This window comes from Molossus molossus, unplaced genomic scaffold, assembly GCF_014108415.1.
Source record: "Molossus molossus isolate mMolMol1 unplaced genomic scaffold, mMolMol1.p scaffold_m16_p_22, whole genome shotgun sequence".
Taxonomy (NCBI): domain Eukaryota; kingdom Metazoa; phylum Chordata; class Mammalia; order Chiroptera; family Molossidae; genus Molossus; species Molossus molossus.
The window spans coordinates 36,472,317-36,489,520 of NW_023425358.1; the positions used below are offsets into that span (position 1 = coordinate 36,472,317).

The 17,204-nt window shown below is 57.3% G+C and overlaps 1 protein-coding gene across 3 annotated transcripts in view; it reads right to left on the bottom strand.

Moving 5' to 3' along the window:
- The window catches only part of SCARB1 (scavenger receptor class B member 1), a 62,444-nt gene extending 46,130 nt beyond the window's left edge, over positions 1-16,314 (bottom strand). For all 3 annotated transcript variants that reach the window (XM_036276580.1, XM_036276578.1, XM_036276579.1), the window contains exon 1: positions 15,990-16,314. In XM_036276580.1, the coding sequence (XP_036132473.1) occupies positions 15,990-16,115 (126 nt within the window). In that variant the 5' untranslated portion in view covers positions 16,116-16,314. The remainder of the gene's footprint in view (positions 1-15,989) is intronic.
- Between the last annotated feature and the right edge of the window lie 890 nt (positions 16,315-17,204).

The window sequence follows — 17,204 nt, forward strand, 5'->3', positions numbered from 1 at the left end:
ACTTGGGGCTGTTTTCTTAATCCCCACCCTATACTGCCAAATATATTAAGACAATAATTGCAGTAATAAACGACATTTTTCATTCTTTTCCTTATTACCTCACTTGATCAGGTAGAAAGAACAGGTGCTATCACAGATGGGGAAACTGAGGCAGGAGGTGTACAGTGGGCTGAAAACCTTAAGCATCTCCCAAAGGCTCAGACTTCTTTTGCAAACTCTTCCATAACTGGGGATCCCGGACAGCCTCCAAAAGAACTCTGAATCCATTCCCAAAAAAGACCGGTGATGATGGCCCTGGCCAGTTTGGCCGAGTGGTTGGAGTGTCAGCCTGCAGACTGAAGAGTCTCAGGTTTGATTCCCGGTCAAGGGCATGTGCCTGGGTTGCAGCTTTGATCCCTGGCCCTGGTTGGGGTCACACAGGAGGCAAACAATTGATTTATCTCTCTCACATCGACGTCTCTTTCTCTCTCTCCCTCCCTCCCTTCCACTCTATCTAAAAATCAATGGAGAGGCTAAAGAACAGACCTCACATCTTCCAAACTGTCACAAACCCAGATTTGCATGCCAATCTGCCTATTTAAACACTGACAACCAATTTGATTTTTCTTCTTTTAATAGCAGTGTGGACCCCACAAAACACCTATGGAACCAGGCTGGGCCATGACCTTGGGACAAAAGAGGGGCAAAGCCGGACTCTACTTCCACCACCGGCTGTGTGACCTCAGGCAGGTGCCTCGACCCCTCTGAGCCTCAGCACCCTCACCTCGAAGGCGGCTGTGAGGACCCAGTGAGCTCCTGGCTACACCAGGCACGGCTTGGTGCCTGCACACAGGACGGGCTCAGTCAACGCCGACTTTGTTGTTAACATCGTCCTTCCGGTGGGGGTTGGAGGGTGGCCCCTCAAAACAGATGTCCACCGGGAGCCTATGAATGTGACCTTACTTGGAAATTAAGGACCTTCACATGAGATGACGGTAGATGATTAATCCAACGACAGTGTCCTTGTACGAGAGGAGAGGCACAGCGCAGACGGACACGGCAACGGAGCGGAGTGCGATGGCGCTCAAGCCCAGCGCCCCGAAGGCAGGGGGGCAGGCCCTCGGGAGCCTCTGCGGGGAGCACGGCGCAGACGGACACGGCAACGGAGCGCAGTGCGATGGCGCTCAAGCCCAGCGCCCCGAAGGCAGGGGGGCAGGCCCTCGGGAGCCTCTGCGGGGAGCACGGGGCAGACGGACACGGCAACGGAGCGGAGTGCGATGGCGCTCAAGCCCAGCGCCCCGAAGGCAGGGGGGCAGGCCCTCGGGAGCCTCTGCGGGGAGCACGGGGCAGACGGACACGGCAACGGAGCGCAGTGCGATGGCGCTCAAGCCCAGCGCCCCGAAGGCAGGGGGGCAGGCCCTCGGGAGCCTCTGCGGGGAGCACGGCGCCGGGCCAGGCTCGCCCTCGGCCCCCCGCCTGAGGCGCGGCGCTGCTTTCGGCCCCCGTCCAGAGCACTCTGGCAACGCCCGGCAAACGGACGCCCTCCCTGAGGAAGGCCCAGAAGCCGCGCTCGGTGCCCGTCATGGGCATGTCCAGCAGGAAGGTTTCTCTCACGGGACCCGCCCTGGCCGAGGAGCCCAGCAGTCAGAGACTCGTCCTGCTACACTGTGCGCTCTCTGGTCAGGGCACGTACGAGAATCAACCAGTGAATGCGTAAAGAAGTGGAATAACAGCCCAGCCCGTGTGGCTCAGTGGTTGAGCGTCGACCCTGCACCAAGAGGTCGCTGGTTCGATTCCCGGACAGGGCACATGCCCAGGTTGTGGGCTGGATCTCCAGTGGGGGGCATGCAGGAGGCGGCCAGTCGATGTTCTCTCTCATCGATGTTTCTATCTCTCCCTCTCCCTTCTTCTCTCTCTAAAATCAATAAAGAAAAATAATAAAAAAAATAAAAAGTGGAACAACAAATTGATGTCTCTCTCTCTCTCTTCACCTCCTTCCTCTCTCTATAAAAGCAATCAATAAATTAAAAAAGAAAAGAAAAGAAAGTGGACCCAACCTTCAGGGCATCCCAGGGAACGAGGCCTCCGCTGGCCTCCTCACGGCTCGGGTGCTAACGGAAGGCAGCTCTGTCCTTCTCTGTGCCGTGTACAGGCGGGCAGGCTGCCCAGGGAGGCCTCCTGCAGGCTCGAGAGAGAGTCCTGTGCACCAGGAGGAAGACTTCCCAGACTGGCCCACGGAGCCGATCCAAAGTGGAGAGGAACACAGACTGTAGACATGTCCCAGACTGGCCCACGGAGCCGATCCAAAGTGGAGAGGAACACAGACTGTAGACATGAACACTTTTCCAGGAGGAAACTATTAAGCACGTTACCTCTGGAACAAGGACCCATTATGGGCTAGGGAATAGGGTCTTTTCATGTTGGGCCTTTTTTTTTTTAAGGTTGTACCCTTTTGTACACGTTCCTTTTTTTTTTTTTTTTATCTTACCCCTATTTTACTTTCCTTATTGTTTGTTTGTTTTGTTTGTTTGTTAACCCTTGCCCGAGGATATTTTTCTATTGATATTCTTTTTTGAGAGAGAGAGAGAGAGAGAGAGAGAGGAACATCGATGTGAGAGAGACACGTCAATTCCTTGCCTCCCGCACGACTCCAACCAGGGCCAGGAATCAAACCTGCAACCGAGGCGCGTGCCCTTGGCCAGGAATCGAACCTGAGACACTTTGGGCCATGGGCTGATGCTCTAACCACTGAACAAACAGGCCAGGAGTCCTTATCTTATTTTTTCCCCTTTATTGACTTTAGAGAGAGAGGAAGGGAGAGGGAGAGAGAGGTAGAAACACTGATGAGAGAGAACATTGACTGGCCGCCTCCTGCATGCCCCCCACTAGGGATCGGGCCCACAACCTGGGCATTTGCCCTGACCAGGAATCAAATCGGTGACCTCTTGGTGCAGGGTCGACACTCAACCACTGAGTCACACCCTTATCTTATTTTTGATCACAGCAGGGGCTTTCTGGGCATGTCCGTTCCAGCTGTCGCAAGTACATGACCATCCAAGGACATGCTGACCTTTAGTGAGAGCCGAGAAAATTACCCCATTTGCAGAAGAGAAAATCGGCTTTCAGAAGAAAATCAAGTTCCCATGAAACCCAAGAGCCGGGGTCTGGATGTGCACCCAGAGTCCTGCAGCTCTGGGGTTGGGCACTCACACTGCGGGCAGTGGTGTCCCCCAGAATTCATGTCCACCCGGGACCTCAGAATGTGACCTTATTTAGAAATAAAGTCTCTGTAGATGGAATTAGTTAAGAATCTAGAGATGAGGTCCTCCTGGATTAGAGGGAGCCCTGACTCTGACGACAGGTGTCCTTATAAGAAGAGCAGAGAGCCCTGCTGGTGTGGCTCAGTGGTTGAGCGTCGACCCAGCACCAAGAGGTCGCTGGTTCAATTCCCGGTCAGGGCACACGCCCAGGTTGTGGGCCCAGTCCCCAGTAGGGGGATGTGCAGAAGGCAGCCCATCAGTGTTCTCTCTCATCAATGTCTCTATCCCTCTCTCCCTTCCTCTCTCTCTAACATCAATAAAGAAAACAAAATGTTTAAAAAGAGAAGAGAGCACAGAGACACACAGAGCAGAAAGCCATGCGAGGACAGGCCGGAGGGAGGTAACATGCGTGTACACAGCTGCACACCAAGGCGGCCACACCGTCAGCAGGAGGGCTGGCCACACGCTCGCCCCATCCCGGAACCTTCTCAGCACAAAGGAGCCTCACATCCCTGGTCCTCTCCCTGCATTGGACCTGCCTCGGCCGCGGGGGCCAGAGATTCCGACTAGGCCTGGGTCGCACCCCAGCTTGCTGTGCCCTGCGACGTGCTCCTCAGACGCTCCGAGTCTCGGCCCCCACCCCCGCCACTGACTTACAAAGATAAAAGACTCAAGTCCACAGCTCAGCAATGCAAATCAAAACAAGACACCAGCCCCGGTCTTGAGCTCAGCATTTAGAGTGTGGGCCCGCGGAGCAAAGAGTCGTGGGTTCGATTCTAGTCAAGGGCACGCACCTCGGTTGTGGTTTGGCCCCCGGCCCTGGTCGGGGTGGTGCAGGAGCCAATCGATGTCTCTCTCACATCGATGTTTCTCTCTCTTTCTCTCCCTCTCTCGACTCTATCTAAAGATAAATGGAAAAATATCCTCGGGTAAGGAGTAAAAAAACAAAACAAAACAAGACAAGACACCAGGCATGCTCCCATGGCAACCTCGGACATCCCAGGTCAGCTGCTCAGAGCAGACGCCGGAGGGACCGTCCACAGCCCTCTGGAAAGGACATTTAATGAAAGGCACCCAACCCAGTGCCCTGTGGCCAGCAGTCCCACGCCAGCACATCCCAAGGAAATTCTCAGGCCCATCGGATGACCGGCTCCAGGATGTCCGCTGCTGGCGCGGCAGGAGCGGACGGTACCAGGTCCCCTCATGAAGGGAGTAAATAAGCCACGAGGAATGTGAGCTCGGAAACCCAGGCAGCAGCGAGAAGCTCCGAGCCAGGTGCATGCGCAGTGACGTGGGTAGATTCCAAAGAGCACAGCCAGAGACCAACAGGCCACAGGGTGGGAATCGGCCACGAGCAGAGGCAGCCCTCTGCCCAGGCATACAGCCGCCGGGGCTGCCCAGCCACACCCAGCACTGGCACCTACCAGCCCTCGAGATCCTCACCTCAACCAATGGGAATGTGTGATTGATCTCATTTTATAACAAAGCCCAGAGACTTGAGGAGCTTGCCCAAGGTCACACAGCAGGCAGGAGGCAGGGCCAGGATTTGACCCCACGCCCGCCTGGTCCAGACTGTGCTCTCGCCCTGTGTGCGGCATGGCCACCAGGGTATGGGTGCCAGGGCAAGCAGGGGCGAGGCACGAGAGTGATTCGGGGAAGAAGAGAAGGTAAAGGAGACAGTGGGAAGCAGGTGTTCGAACAGCCACATGGACGTCGTTCACAGTCACCAAAAGGTGCAAATGGCCTGTGTCCCTCAAGTGAGGGACAGACACATGGCATGTGGTCTCTCCCTCCAGTGGAGTAGTACTCAGCCCTGAAAAGGAACACAGCCCTGACACCTGCTGCAAAGTAGATGACGTGCTACCCTGTTATTCTGAGCGCTCTGCACACGCCAACTCCTCCACCTTCGTAAGAGCCCATACAGGAGAGGTGTGTTGTCAATCCTATTTTCAGAATTATATAATAATGGCACAGACAGGGTAAGTTACTTGCCAGAGACACACAGCTGGGAAGTGGCAGAACGAGGATTTCAGCCTGGGCTGTCTGGCTGAACAGTCCATGCTCTTGGTCCACCTAAGCTCCTAGATGCCAACCCTGGCCAAGGGCTGGAGAGAAGCCTGGGGGTCGGAGCAGTCACGCCGACTGTGCCTGTGACCGGCCAGAGCTCCCTCTTCCAGCCGCCCGGGCCCCCCCCTGCCCCACGCCTCTCGCCCAGGGGTAAGGTGCTCGAGTAGGCATGCAGGGCGCCGCTCCGCTCAGAGAGCTGCCTGGCTGCCCGGGCGGGCCCCTCCCCACCACACCTCTGTACTCCCTAGGTATGGAAGCATGTGCCCCAGGGTTTGGGGCCAGGGCCAGCAGGCTGGCAGCCATTCGGTCAGGACTGTTGCTGGCAGGTGTGCGGGGCCACATTGCAGAATACGCCTGCTGGGTACCATTCCAGATCCTCTCCTCTGCGTCTACGCCTGGGCAGGTTTTGACAAGGGCACTGAGTCAGGCTCATCCACGTCCTGTCCCCGGCCCCTCCACCGGGCCTCCCATGTGGGCCAGACAAAGCCTGAACTTTGGCACAACCCAGCCCTGACACCTCTCCCAGTTTATTAAAAAAACACACACCTCCTCCCAATCCTGCCACCAGGGCGTGGGACTTTGTGCCTGAGGAACACCTGTTAACGACTCGCTCCTGCAACTCCTCGGCCTCTTCCAAGCCCTGCTCCTCACCTCACTCCCCTGCCCAACAGGATGCCCTGCAGCACGGTGTCCATCTGCTCTGTGGTCTTACAGAAATCCCTGCTCCCTCTGGATTTCGGTTTCCCCCAAGGAAAAATACAAGATGGCACTGAGTTAGACCTAAGTTCTAGATCAAATCATCTGATCTTTCACGAAACCTTCCCTGATAAAAATAATTAGCTGTTACACTACCATCTCAAGAGGTCTTGGATAGGGTCAAACAAAATAATCTCTAATACCATAAGAGCAAGAGTCACTGAGGAGCAGTGTGAGACACTACTTTGGGGTAAAGGGCCATCAATCATTCTTGCTGCCTGACACCCTCTCCTGCTTCTACTAACATAAAATAGGAACCAAGCGTGAGAGCCCGGGGGGCTGGGGAGCATTCCAGGGAACAGCAGCCGCCTATGCAAAGGCCCCGAGGTAGGAGAGAACATGGGATGTTGGAGGAGAAGGCCTGTGAGGCAGGAGCCTGTGAAGAAGGTACTTACAGGCCGTGGGGCCAGATGGGCTTTATGCCACGGGCCAGGTTTGAATCGGGGTCAAGAAATGTCCCCACCTACAGTTTTACGAGAGCATTCTGGCTGCAGCAGAAAGAACTAACGGCCGAGTGGCCAGGTAGACAGGAGCAGCCACAGGGTCAGCCGGCAAGAGGCGGGGCCGCTGGCTCTGGAGCAGGGCCTGTGCCGGGGAGAGAAGCAGGCCCCAGGGCCCTGCACAAGACCAAAACCTGCCACGAGTCACAGACCCCCGGGAAACCATCCTTCTAAACATCCATCCAGTCGATACTTCAGAACCCACGATCATGTGCCAGGCATCATTCCAGGCGCTGGGGACAAACAAAGCGAGGTCCCTGCCCTCCTGGGCCCACCGTCCTCACGGGGAGAAACAGACAAGAAACAAGAAACACGATGCCCAGGTCGAGTACACAGTATCTCCACTGGTGACAAGGCCACAGGAAACACAGCAAGGCGTGTTCAGAACACGGGGGACCGGGAGGAGGTTGGCGTGGGCTTCGGAGAGCAAGGGAGATTTGTAGAAGGGCCTGAAGGAGGTGGGAGAGGGGACAGATCAGGGCCAGAGTTGGGGGTGGAGGGGAGGCAGCTGGTGTCTGAGCCGGTGGCAGAGGGAAGGAGGGCGGACGGGGCAGGGCGGAGGGCACAGGCCCCCTGCGGGGCTTCGGGCGGAGCGGGACGGTGACTGGCTGCAGTTCTCATCCATCTCTGGCTGCTGTGCTCAGAACACCTGACCGGCAAGCAGACACAGGTGCAGGGAGGCTGCCCGCATTCAGGTGAGAGCTGGTGACGCCCTGGACCAAGGAGGTGGCCAGAGCGGGACGGCGAGAGGCAGCTGGATTCTGGACAGGTGTTGAAGGCGAAGCCTTACACTTCCTGGTGGGTCAACGCGGGAAGCAGAGCAGAGGGGCACGGCTGAGTCCGGGACTTCCGGCCTGAGCAGCAGGAGGGCAGCAGCCGGAGCAGGCCCGGGCCAGGGCCCTGGGGAATGGAGGAGTCAGGCGTTGCTAGGGGGAGCGGCCTTGAGCAAATCCAGGTACGGAGTTGGAGTTGGCCACTGGAATTCAGGGGCAGGCATGGGCCCGGGACACCAATCTGGGAGTGCTCAGGACAGAGACGGGGTTCCCAGAGTGACCCTGGGTGGGCTCGCCCGGGGAATGCGTGAGCAAGGACAAAGGGTGTGTGGGCCCTGAGACACCAGAGTCGAGAGGTCAGGGAGCCGGACAGATGAGACTGGGAGCAGCCGGCGAGGCAGGAGGCACCGTTAAAGTGTCTCAAGAGCCCTCCGAGAAGCTTCAGAAAAGGTGGAAGGAACTGCACCCAGAATGCCAGGAAGTGAACAAGGGTCAGGGCCACTCCTGTTCCTTCCCCATCCCCAGGAGGAGCCAACTGGTGAACAGGAAGAAGCAGTGGGTGAGGGAGAAGGGAACCAGAAAAGGAAGACGGCCGCGTGGGCGCCGAGGGGCCCGGCCTCGGGCTCAGGGAGGTTCTGAGCACGCCCCGGCGGCGGACCAGGGCGGCGGACCAGGGCGGCGGACCAGGACGGCGGACCAGGACGGCAGAGCAGGGCCCAGGCGGCCCAAGGAGCACATCACCAGCTCAGGGCCCTTCGAATGTTCTGGGTTGTTTTGTTTCTCTTTGTCTGTCGGCTCCGGCCGGCCACTCCCAGGGGCCACGGGGGCCAAGGCCTCTGAAGCAGGAGGAGGAAGACGAGCTACACAAACGGACTCGGCTTTTGTTTTAGTTCTGTTGTTTCTTGGCCGAGCCCTACAGTTGAAGTCTCTGCACAGTGAATGTGTCTGTGGGGCTGGAGCCGCCAGACCTTCCCATGGAGGGGGGAGGCTGGGGCCAAACTTCGTCCCCAAACCCTCTCTTCTGAGATGATGAACCAAAACAGTTGTGGCAGAAACCAGCCATGAGGGGTGGCTATGACCCCTGGGGCCCCTCTTCTAGGGACCAAGGACATGGGAACACCCCCGGGCCCTCCTGACCCCCAGGAGGACCCCCAGGAGGACCCCCAGACACAGACGAGGCAGACAGGCCTGCGCCAAGGCACGCCCCAGGAAACACCCCCAGTAGGTCCTCAGAGCAGCTCCCCGTCGCCTGCAGAGCACCAGAGCCAGGTGGTTCCCAGTAGTGGGTGCAGCTCCGGGTAACCAGCAACCCCCAGCAGGCACAGCGAGTGCTCCTCGTTCCGGGAAAACTCGGCAGCTGCTCCTGGAAGGAGAAGCGTCAGCCCCGGGAAGGCCAGCACACTGGAGTACGACACCAAGGCACGCACACACCCCAACACGTGGACATGCCTCAACACGCATGGACATGTGTGTCTGCCTGTGTGAACATGCGCTGGCGCAGGTCCATGTTAGCGTGTGTGTGTGGTCATGCACACCAACATGGGGCCCTATTAACATGCTGTGCATGTGTCCACACATGTAACCATGCATCCAATACACAGGCACACATTGCCACATGGGTGTGCATGTGCCCACACCTACAAACACACAAGGGCTCATGGATGCCATGTTGCCGCATGTGGGCACATATCAACACATAAGTACATGTGTGTCCGTGTGCACACACCAATACAGGGACACGTGTTGTGTGCTTGCACATGTTGACACCATCGACGCCTGTACATGTGCTTTAGCGTGTGCGCACACAAACACATGTGTGTGCGCATATCCACACGGGTTCGCGGGTCACCAGTCATGCATGCATAATTGGCGCACGTGTATGCACACCAGCACACACGTGTGCACACACATACACTGGTGAAGCCAGAGAGAAGCAAATCCACCAGGGCAAAGTAGGAAACTAAAATAAACTGGACTCAGGAACACTAAAAATAGGCGGTGTTTTCAGCTGTCACCACGGAGCGCGCTGAAGCGGCCCTCGCCCGCCCCGAGAAGTAGGAAGTCTCCTGGCAGGCAGAGGAAGAACAGCCGAGCTGGAGCACACCTGCGCAGACAGACAGGCCCCGGAGAAGGGGCACCCCACCCGCGGCACAGCCCGGCTCTCGGCTCTCCCAACGCGCCCGCCCGGCGCGGGCCTGCAGGGACAGCCAGCTTCCAGGGCCCGGAGCAGTCAGGATGCACCATGCCACCCCCCGGATTGGTCGCCGAGGCTTTCTGGAGCCCAGACACACAGAGCGGGCTAGCAGCCCTGTAGGATGGCCAGGAGCCCGGCCAGGAGGGGCAGAACCACAGGCGAGGGAGAAGCTGCCCTCCCCAGCTTCCCTGGGCTCATGGGTCTGGAACAGGCCCTGAAGGGAGAGTCAGGAGGCACTCAGCACCAGAAGTTAGGGAGGAGGAGGCTATGAGGAGGAAGGCCTGGTGCGAACCCCACGGCCCACGGGCCATGCAGGGAAAGGAAAGGGGAGGTGGACCAAGGCAGACTATGGGGCGCACTGCCCTGCCTCCAAATGTCAAGTCAAGCTACAAGGAAATACAGAGGAGGGGGCTGGGCCGACCCAGGCTCCCTGGATTGAAACCCGGTCCTTCCACTTCGGCTGTGTGACCTGGCACAAGTGACTGCGAGTCTGTGCTCTCCTGTCCCTCAAGGAAGCAGAGGCAACAGTAGCTGCTTATATACAAACAGAAATGAGTAACACAGGTAAAGCACTTAGAACAGTGTCTGGCGTAACAGCACTCATTACTGTTATCTATCATTAACCCTCACCCTTTAACTGATAGCAGACAACTGCCAAAGGGCACAGAGAACAGACGCACGGGGTGGCTCTGGCGGGGACGAGGTGGCAAAACAGTTTGAGGCTGGACTGGAGTGGGGAGGAGGTAAGGAAACCACCGCCCTCCACGCTCTGGCCTCTGTTCGGTCGCCATCCCACCAGGAGCCCCAGCCTGGCCCCGGACAGCACAGACCCGCCCCACCAGACTCCGGAGCTCGTGGGGGAGAGAGACGCACAAATAAACATGTAACATACTGGGGGCAGCTTTGGGGTAGTAAGGGGCGAACTACATGGACTTCAGGAGATGGACCTTCCGGGCAGAGGGAAAGCAAGCTGGAGACTGAGGGTGGCCAGGCCTGGTGGGTTCAAGGAGCATCGGGGATGAGCACGGGCCGTGGGCAGGGGGGCCAGAGGGCCAGAGCGTGGGCCTTCCGCCACTGAGGGACTTTGCTGATCCCCAGAGTGAGATGGGGACCTGGGAGGGAGGGAGCCCAGGGGCACGTGATCTGACGAGCATTTCAACGAGGTCCCTCCGCTGTCTATGGGGCCCAGAGAGGAGACCACTGCGCCGGTCCAAGCAGCAGGCTGTCCTGGTGGTGATGTTGACAAGGGTCACAGTCTGCATGAGCTCTGAAGGCAAAGCCAATAGCGTTTGCTAACAGGCCAGACACAGGGCTGTCAGAACAAAGCGTTCGGTCCAATAGAACCCTGGCTTTTGCCTTGACATTTGGAGGAACAGATGGAGGGGCACTCACTGGGGAGCACAGCTGGGGAGGTGCACTCACTGAGGGGGAGCACAGCTGGGAGAAACCCTCAGCAGCTGGGAAAAGTAGAGACCAAGGCACCCAAGGCTGGGTCCGGCCAGAAACCACGGGGAAGACAGCAGAGAAGACTCGGTTTCCCTCTTGCTCCTGGAGAAGGCCACACATCCCGTCACCGCACACTGGCCCGGCAGGCAAGCCCCTGCGGCCCAGCTGCAGCAGGCCCTCCCTGGTGCACCAGAGACACAGGGTAACTCAGAAATGTCCCCCAGACACCGGACTGTGCCTTCGTGCGCTCCCAGCAGAGGGCCGGCGCGGGCGGCAGCACAGAAGTCCGCCCCCACCCCCGCGTGCCTCCAGGACACTCTGTCACACAGGCAGGCACATACCAGCCAGGTCCTGGAGCACACCACCATCTTAAGCTTCTGTTTCCCAACAGTCAGTGATGACGAAACATGTCACAGAATCCTCTCGGGACTCAAGGAGAGGATGTTCAGAGAGTCAGAGAGTCTCTGAACATGCCTGGCACACGGTGACTCATGATGATGCTCCCTGGGGTAGGTCTGAACACCTCGCATCCACCCCTAACCTCTGGGGGAAGGGAAGAGAGAAGTTTCCCTTCCTCCCCTGATCTCCTCCTGGAGACTCGGGACCCTGGGCTCCACTGCGCGCCTCCTGGTTTGGGGTCTCCTCTGTTTGGCCATTCTTTGGGGACAGCTATGGATCCGCTACTAGTTTTTTTGTTGTTGTTGTTCTTTTTTTTTTCCAATTTTTATTAATTTATTTTTGTTACAGATGTTTCTCCTTTTCCCCATCGCTACTAATTTTTTTTTTATCCTCACCTGAGGATATTTTTCCATTTTTTGTACAGATAGAGTGGGAGGGAGAGAGAGGAAGGGAGAGAGAGAGAGAAACATCGACGTGAAAGGGACACATCGAGTGGCTGCCACCCGCACGACCAACCAGGGCCGGGGACAAACTGCAACCGAAGTACATGCCCTTAGCGGGAACCGAACCCGGGTCTCTCCGGACCGCAGGCCGATGCTCTAACCGCTGAGCCAACTGGCCAGGGCAGCTACTAATTTTTAATTAAACGCATAATACAAAAAACCTTCTCGCCTTGGCCGGTTTTGCTCAGCAGTTAGAGCATCAGCCCGCAGACCAATGAGTCTCAGGTTCGATTCTGGTCAAGGGCACGTACCTCCGTTGCGATTTGTCCCTGCCCCGGGCCGCGGTTGGGGTGGTGCGGGAGGCAACCAGTCACTGTGTCTCTCACATGGATGTCTCTCCCTCTCTCTCTCTCTCTCCCTCTCTCCCTCCCTCCCACTCTATCTGAAGATAAATAGAAAAATATCCTCTAGTGAGGATATTTTTTAAAACTTAAAAAAACAAAACAAAACATTCTCTTTGTTTGAAAAAAAAGTCGGAGCATTACAGGTACAGCGTAAGTTTACTTGGGCCAGGCCTCCAGCCCCCCCCACCCCCCCTCCTCGCTCCCCTCCCCCCTCGGGAGGACCCTCTGTTGTCCATCGGGTGTGTGCCTTTACACCTGTTCCTGAGCTGTTACACACTAATATTAACCCACTGGAAATACAGAATGTTGTTTCATGGAGTTTTTAAAATTAAAACAATAAAACGTAAATAGCACAGAGCTTTTCTGAATTACTGACGTGTTTTTTTGACCTACCACTGCTAAAACATGCATATCTAGTTTCTTCTTTCTGTCTTTTGCCGGGAAACCCACCCAACGAAGAGCTCCACTTTATTTCCTATAACCCAGATTTGGCGGCGATCAGGGTTCCCGCCCATAACTTGCACAGCTGTGTCAACTCCAGCACGTTGCTGACCTTTGCTCTGCCTCAGTTTCCTCATCTGTGGAAGAAATAATACCACCACCTCTGCCTATTTCACAAGGCTGTGATGGGATTCAAATAAGGGATTAGGTATATCCAGGGTATTTCCACACACATGTAGTCAACTTTGTACTTAATAGTCTCACCAGGTCACAAACTAGATCTGACGCCTGTGTCACAGGGGAAGTGACCAGCCCGAGTCCTCCCACCTGGGACCTGGCCCAGCTGGGTCTGTAACTCTGCGCTCTGGACACTGACCAGGACTACAAAGCTCTCGTCTCTGCTCAACCCCATCAGCAACCTGGGAAATGTAAATGAAACGCACCAGAGCCCGGCAGGTGTGACTCACTGGCTGAACGTCGACCCTGCACCAAGAGATCGCCAGTTCTAGACCTGGTCAGGGCACATGCCCAGGTTGTGGGCCAAATCCCCAGTGGGGGGCACGCAGGAGGTGGCCAGTCGATGTTCTCACTCATCAGTGTTTCTCTCTCTCTCTCTCCCTCTCCCTTCCTCTCTCTCTAAAATCAATTTAAAAAAATTTTTTTTAAAGAACCACCAGAGTAACAAAAAAATAAATAATACGGCAATAATAAATGGGTTCTCTCCAGTGATGTGGGGGAGTGGCTACTTCCACAGAGTTGGTGGAAGTACACATCCAAACTGTATGGTTGTTTGTGACAAAGAAAACTGTCAGTAGAGAAACAGGTAAATAACAAAGTGTTTGGCCATTCAAAGGAGTACCAAGAAGCAGTGAAAAAAACTGATTGATTTGTTTTATTTTATTATTATTTTTTTAATCCTCATGGGAGGATATTTTTTCTGTTTATCTTCAGGTAGAGAAGGAGGGGGAGAGAGAGAAACATCAACGTGAGAGGGACACATGGACTGGCTGCCTCCTGCATGACCCCAACCAGGGCCGGGAACCGAACCGCAGCTGAGGTACGTGCCCTTGACTGGAATCGAACCCGTGACTCTTTGGTCTGAGGGCTGACACTAACTGCTGAGCCAAACCGGCCAGGGCAAAACTGATGGATTTGTATGTTCTTACAAGGGAAAGGCTTCAAGTTGTATCAGTGAATAAAGACAAGCTGCAGGACATTTGTGCGTAGTATAGTTCACCTACGTAAAAACATGTTTCAGGGTGTAGAAGTGACTGTGATGTATACATTGGTAAAGGTCTAGAAAAAGCCCCGCCAATGATGGGGCTATTATCTGAGGAGGGGAACAAAATGGAGGGAACTTTCTTCTTTTTTTCTCCATTTGAATTTTTTTTTTAAGTAAAGTAGCCAAAAACCATAGAAATCGAAGCACAAGCCGCCCATTCAAGTTGACATGGACACGTGCAGCCAAGGAAAACACCAGCGGGCAGCCCCCCCTTCTCCTAGCATCCCACTGGCTCGGCCCCCGAACACTGGCACCCTTCTTCCTCGGGAAGGACTTGGCTGGGACTCAGGGGGACTGGCCAAGAGGCCGGGCCGGGCTGGGCTTGCCTTCCTGCCTTCACACCACTCAGCCCCAAGCCAATCGCCTGAGAGATGGTCAGTCGGGTGCTGGGTAGCTCTCACGCAGCTTTGGGCCCAGGAGTCCTCACCCCTGGACAGTTGAGGACGACAGCACTGTCCTCTTTGCAAGCCCAGAGCAGCAGCGGGGAATTGGGTGGTGCGTGCATACACACATGTGCACACGTACACACACGTACACACACACACACACACACACAGAACTAACGTCCTTAACCTGCTCCACAGGCATAGAGAGAAAAGCCCCGAAACGAGCCCGAGAGTGACTGAGCTGACAAGTTTCTTCATCGACTGTAAACCCCACACCCCCCCGCACAAAGCAAGAGGCTCACAATGCTTCACATGGAGTGACAGTCCCCCAGGGACACAGCACAGCAGCCACTGAACCGGCGGGAGTTCCGAGGGCCTTCGAGACAAAGCTCTCGCAGCTACTTCGAAAAGTATGACAGACATGCACCCGTTGGCCGCCACAGGACAGAAAGAAGCAACTCTATGTCCTGAGGTTCCCCACTCAAGCTTTTCCCCCACCAGCCCCAGAGGACCAAAAAAATGAAGGGGAGCTCGGTATTCAGTGTCATCCGACAGGCTCCCCATACAATCAGATTATAGGATTTAACAGGACAAGATTTGAAAACCAAAAAAATGAAAAAGAAACAATGACACGGTGTGGCCAAAATGACTCAGACAACTGCCCCCCAGAGACCTTGAGCAAAGCCTAACTTTGTCCCATCCATCTTTCAAGGAGGCTGGGTCCCAGGAAGGGTGGGCCAGGTCTAAGCAGGCGGCGGAGCCTGCGTTCATTCACTCATTCACCCTCCAAGCCTCCTACACTGGGCATGGGGCACAGAAAAGTGGGCAAATGTCCATTCTTAAGTTCTCCTCAAGAAGCAGGCTAAGGGAAAAAGAGGATCAACAGCAAGTGACAACGTCCACCTCTGCGCAGCCCTGTGTCTGGCTGGATCTAGGGCAGAGGTGAGCCTGCTTCCCCTCCGGTTCCGCAGGTGCTGGCTCTGGCTTCGAAGCTCTGAAGGCTTCTCGCTGAGTGCAGACTGCAGTCTCCCTCCTTCAGTAACTCCAGACACACTGGGCGGAACCTGACCGTCTGCAGGCCACCTGCCCGCCCTCACCTGTCTCCCCGGTTAAAAGGGCAGTGTTGTGTAAGTGAGGTCAGGATCAGACAAAAGCCCTCGGGCTGTGAGCTCTCCGAGGACCCCGCTCACTCAGCCTTGGGCTTGCGCCGCCTCTGCTGACCCTGGGAGAAAAGCGGCTTAGCCTTTGCAGCCTGCGTCAGGAGGGCGGAGGGGGCGGCGGAGAACGCTCCACCGAGCACTGGCTCGGCCTGGGCACCCAGGGGAGCCTCTCGGAAGCACATGCATGTGGGGTTCCTGTCCTGGGGGCTCGGTGAGCAGGCCAAGCGCAGCCTAGTTTGGGCAGACACCGCCCGGGCGTGCGAGGGCGCTCCTGACCTCCCCGGCAGCACCTCGGCGGGGCGCACGCCAGGACGCCCCGGGAGGCAGCCCCCGGGCGAGGGCGGGCTCCCGCGTGCTCGGTCACCCAGGCCTCCCCGCGGGCCTCCAGCAGAGCCCCGAGGTGCCCTCTTTCCTCCCGACCCAGCCTGGCGGGAGAGCGCTGGGAGGCGGGCAGCGGCTGCTCGCGCCCGGGCCTCCAGCCCGCCGGGCCGTCACCCACCTTGTAGACCTGCTGCCTGATGATGGAGGGCACCGAGATGATCATGACGGCGCCCAGCACCGCGCACAGCAGCCCGAGGAAGCCCAGCGCCGCGGTCGCCCAGCGCGCTCTGGCGCACCCGCCCATGTCAGCGCGCCCTGGTGCCCACGCGGCGCTCCGGCTCCGCGCCTGGAGGGGACGGGGTCGGGGGCAGAGGTGACAGAAGCGGCGACTCTGGGGACGTGGGCCGCAGCGACACCACGGGCCTCGGACAGCGGCACACGGAGGAGCGGTCCCGCAGGTGGCCAGCGGTTTTATGCGCCATCTAGGGCGCCGCTGGACCGCCCCCGAGACTCCCTGGGCACCGGGATTCGGGAAGGCGCCCGCCGGCGGGGGCGTGGTCTGGGCTGGCGGGGCGTGGTCTGGGCGGGGTCTGGGCGGGGTCTGGGCGGGGCAAAGATCGGACGGTCCGAGGGGGCGGGGCCGACACGCCCTCGCTTCCGTTTACGCGAGAGGAGTCGCGGAGGCCCGGCGTCCCGCGTGCCAGGATGTCAGTTGGACCTGGTTCCCCTCCCCCTTCTTTGTTCCTCTCCCTCCTAACTCCCACCTGCGCCCGGCTCACCCCTTCCCTGCCCACACCTCCTCCCCATCTTCTCCCCTGCTCTCTCCTGTCTCCCCTCCTCCCATCTCCCCCAACACCTCCCCCCTTACGCGCCCTGCCCTTCCTCAACTCCCACTTCCCCTGTTGTGACCGTCATCACTGTTCACTTTTAGTAGGAGTTTCCCGCCCGAGGGGATGGCAGCTGGGTTCCCCCGCCCCAGCCTCCGCACCCCGGCCTCCCCCCACACATTCTAGTCCAGCCTCACTGTTCCTGGCAGAAGCCTGGGACTCCTGTCTCCGGGTCTTGTACGCCCTGGATTTGGATTTTGTTCCCCCAGGTATCTGCTTGGCTCCTTCCCTCAGGACTGCGGGCCACCTTATCAGCAAAGCCTGCCCGCCACCCTGGGTAAAATAAAATACTGCCAGCTGTCCCAGCCCACCCCTCGCCCTTATCACCCAGCACCACCTGTCCTGGGACACTTTCATTCGTGCTTTGCATTCAGACCACGGCTCCCAACCAGGATGCTGCAGGCAGAAGCTGGCCCAGCCCTGTCTCCACTGCCTGGAACGGAGCGCTCTTGTCCACAGTAAACAGAATGAAGCAACCAGGAGCCTTCCGGGTGCTGGCCCTGAGC